The 2,445-nt window shown below is 45.0% G+C and overlaps 1 protein-coding gene across 1 annotated transcript; it reads left to right on the top strand.

Annotated features, from left to right (window-relative positions):
• The first annotated feature begins 266 nt into the window (after nt 1-266).
• Nucleotides 267-1,543, top strand: LOC149007511 (uncharacterized). Its single transcript, XM_089167083.1, has 2 exons — nt 267-545; nt 662-1,543. The coding sequence occupies exons 1-2, from the start codon at nt 267-269 to the stop codon at nt 1,541-1,543; spliced, it is 1,161 nt and encodes a 386-aa protein (XP_089023209.1).
• Nucleotides 1,544-2,445: the final 902 nt, after the last annotated feature.

Here is a 2,445-nt window from a genome sequence, read left to right as displayed (position 1 = left end):
TTGGTTGCTCGAACTCAATCCATAAGAGAAAATAGCATCGAATCAAATGGCGATGCGGCAAGGCAGAATCGCCTTCGTAAGAGGATGGCAGAGGTCGAGCGCAAGTTGGAGGATAGGGATCACAACGAGGATTTGGACGTGGTTGATCGAGAACCATTCTCAGATGAGATCATGAATTTACCTCTTCCTCTTTCATTATGCCTACCTTTACACCATTCGAAGGAAAAACGAACCCGAAGGAGGATATTATCTATTTCAAGTCAGTAATGACTATTCTAGGTTGGGAAGATGAGCTACTCTGCAGAACGTTCCTGGCCTCGTTGAAGGGCCTGGCCATTAAGTGGTTTAGTGGTCTTCAACCCGGATCCATCGATAACTTCAGGGAACTTGCCAGAGAATTCATAGCCCGGTTTAGAAGTGCAATCGGGAGCAAGAAGACGTCTGACAGCTTATTTGCTATCAGACAAGGAAGAAGCAAATCCATTCGGGATTTCTTGAAGCGTTTTGATGAAGTAGCCATTGAGATCGAGGATCTTGACGATCAGGTGGCGTAAAGTACACTCTGGAGTGGCATTACCCACCAGAGACTTTTGGAGGTTTTACTAACAGATAAACCTAAGACATATGGGACGTTGTTACATTGTTACGTAAATGCCAAAAGCAAGCCAGCGTCTATGAAGTAATAAACGCTCGGGTAAAGGCCGATCGAGACAGAAGACCCGATCGGGAAAGCGACAAGAAATCCCCCAATGATCGGAATCAAGGTTCAAAAAATAGATGGAAGCGTGACCAAAGGCGAGAAAGTTACACTTCCCTAAATACCAAGCCATCAGAGATTTTGATGAACATTCGGGACAAGAAGTCATTGAAGTGGCCCAAGAAGCTGCATTCTCTCCTAGAAGATTGGGATATGACAAAGTATTGTCGTTTCCACAAGGATTATGGGCACCACAGGGACGCTTGCCGAATACTGAAGTCAAAGATCGAGAAATTAATCCAAGAGGGCAAGCTTGGCCAGTATGTGAGGAGACCCGGGAAGCCACGTGACAAGTCACCCGAACCAAAAAAGAGAGCCCGATCATCTAGTCCAAAGGAAGCTAACAAAAAGGCTGATAAAGGAAAGGAAATGGAGGATCGGGAGGAGACACCGGTCTATGTAATCATGGGAGGCCCAACCATGGAGTCAATTAGGAAGGCAAAACAAAAGGCAAGGTTCGTGGGGGCTGTGCATTTGCCCAAAAAGAGAGCAAACCCAGAGAACCCGGAGCCAATAATATTCACAGATGAAGACCTAAGAGGAGTTATGGCACCACATGATGATGCAATCATCATCAAGGTCAAAATTGCAAACCAGGAGGTTCACTGGGTCTTGGTTGATACAGGGTCATCAGTTGATCTAATATCCTATGAGGCTTTCAAAAGGCTCAAGTTAGCAGATGATCTACTGACACCCTCATCAACTCCTCTCTTTGGTTTTGCAGGATCCTCAGCAATAGCTGAGAGAACAATACATTTGGATTTGAAGATCGGGAAGTCACCTTGAGACACCTTGGTTGGGGTCAATTTCATGGTCGTGAAGGACCTATCAGCATACAATGTGATCTTGGGACGACCAACACTCAATGCACTTGAGGCAATTGTGTCTCCTAGACACATGAAACTTAAATTCCCGACCGATGCAGGAGTTGGGGAATGCTGTTCCGATCAATCTACCTCCCGGCAATGTAATGGTAATTACCTGAAAGAAAAACGAAGGACAGAAAGTTTGGGAAGCTCTCTAACCATTGAAGTTCATGATGATCGGGACGAGGAGAATATGCAAAGGGCAGAACCACTAGAGAAACTAGAGAGAATTCAACTTAACCAGTCTCAACCCGATTGAGGAACATTCATTGGTTCAGAGCAACCAGAAGAATTTAAGAAGGAACTCACAGAGTTCTTGTGTGATAACGCTAACATCTTTGCGTGGTCCGCAAATGACATGCCTGGGATAGACAGGCGGGTAGCAGAACATAAACTTTGGATACAGAAGAATGCTACCCCGGTCATTCAAAGACGAAGAAACTTCACAATCGAAAAACATGAAGCAATCAGGGTCGAAGTTGAAAAGCTGGAAAAATCAGGCTTCATTGAGCCAATCGAATGTCCCACCTGGTTGGCCAACGTGGTGATGGTCAAAAAAGCGAACGGGAAATGGAGAATGTGTACTGACTACACTGACTTGAATAAAGCTTGCCCGAAGGACTGTTATCCTCTCCTGAGGATAGATCTTTTGATTGATGAAACCGTTGGACATGAAGTCCTGAGCTTTATGGATGCCTACTCGGGATATAATCATATCTTGATGAGTTGGGAAGATGAGAAACATACATCTTTCATGACCGATCGGGAATGTTACTACTACCGAGTAATGCCATTCGGGTTAAAGAACGCGGGGGCTACCTA

The sequence above is a fragment of the Hakea prostrata genome, chromosome 8 (assembly GCF_041222555.1).
Source record: "Hakea prostrata isolate BN-2017 chromosome 8, UWA_Hpros_2, whole genome shotgun sequence".
In the NCBI taxonomy this organism is placed as follows: domain Eukaryota; kingdom Viridiplantae; phylum Streptophyta; class Magnoliopsida; order Proteales; family Proteaceae; genus Hakea; species Hakea prostrata.
The sequence above is the reverse complement of the archived record's forward strand: the minus strand, read 5'-3'. Positions and strand labels throughout refer to the sequence as shown.

Bases quoted from the DNA above. Each gene is read 5' to 3' on its own strand.
- LOC149007511 (XM_089167083.1), top strand. From the start codon at position 267: ATGACTATTCTAGGTTGGGAAGATGAGCTACTCTGCAGAACGTTCCTG. The intron at 546-661 runs GTGGCGTAAAGT...AAATGCCAAAAG, and splicing joins TCGAGGATCTTGACGATCAG to CAAGCCAGCGTCTATGAAGT.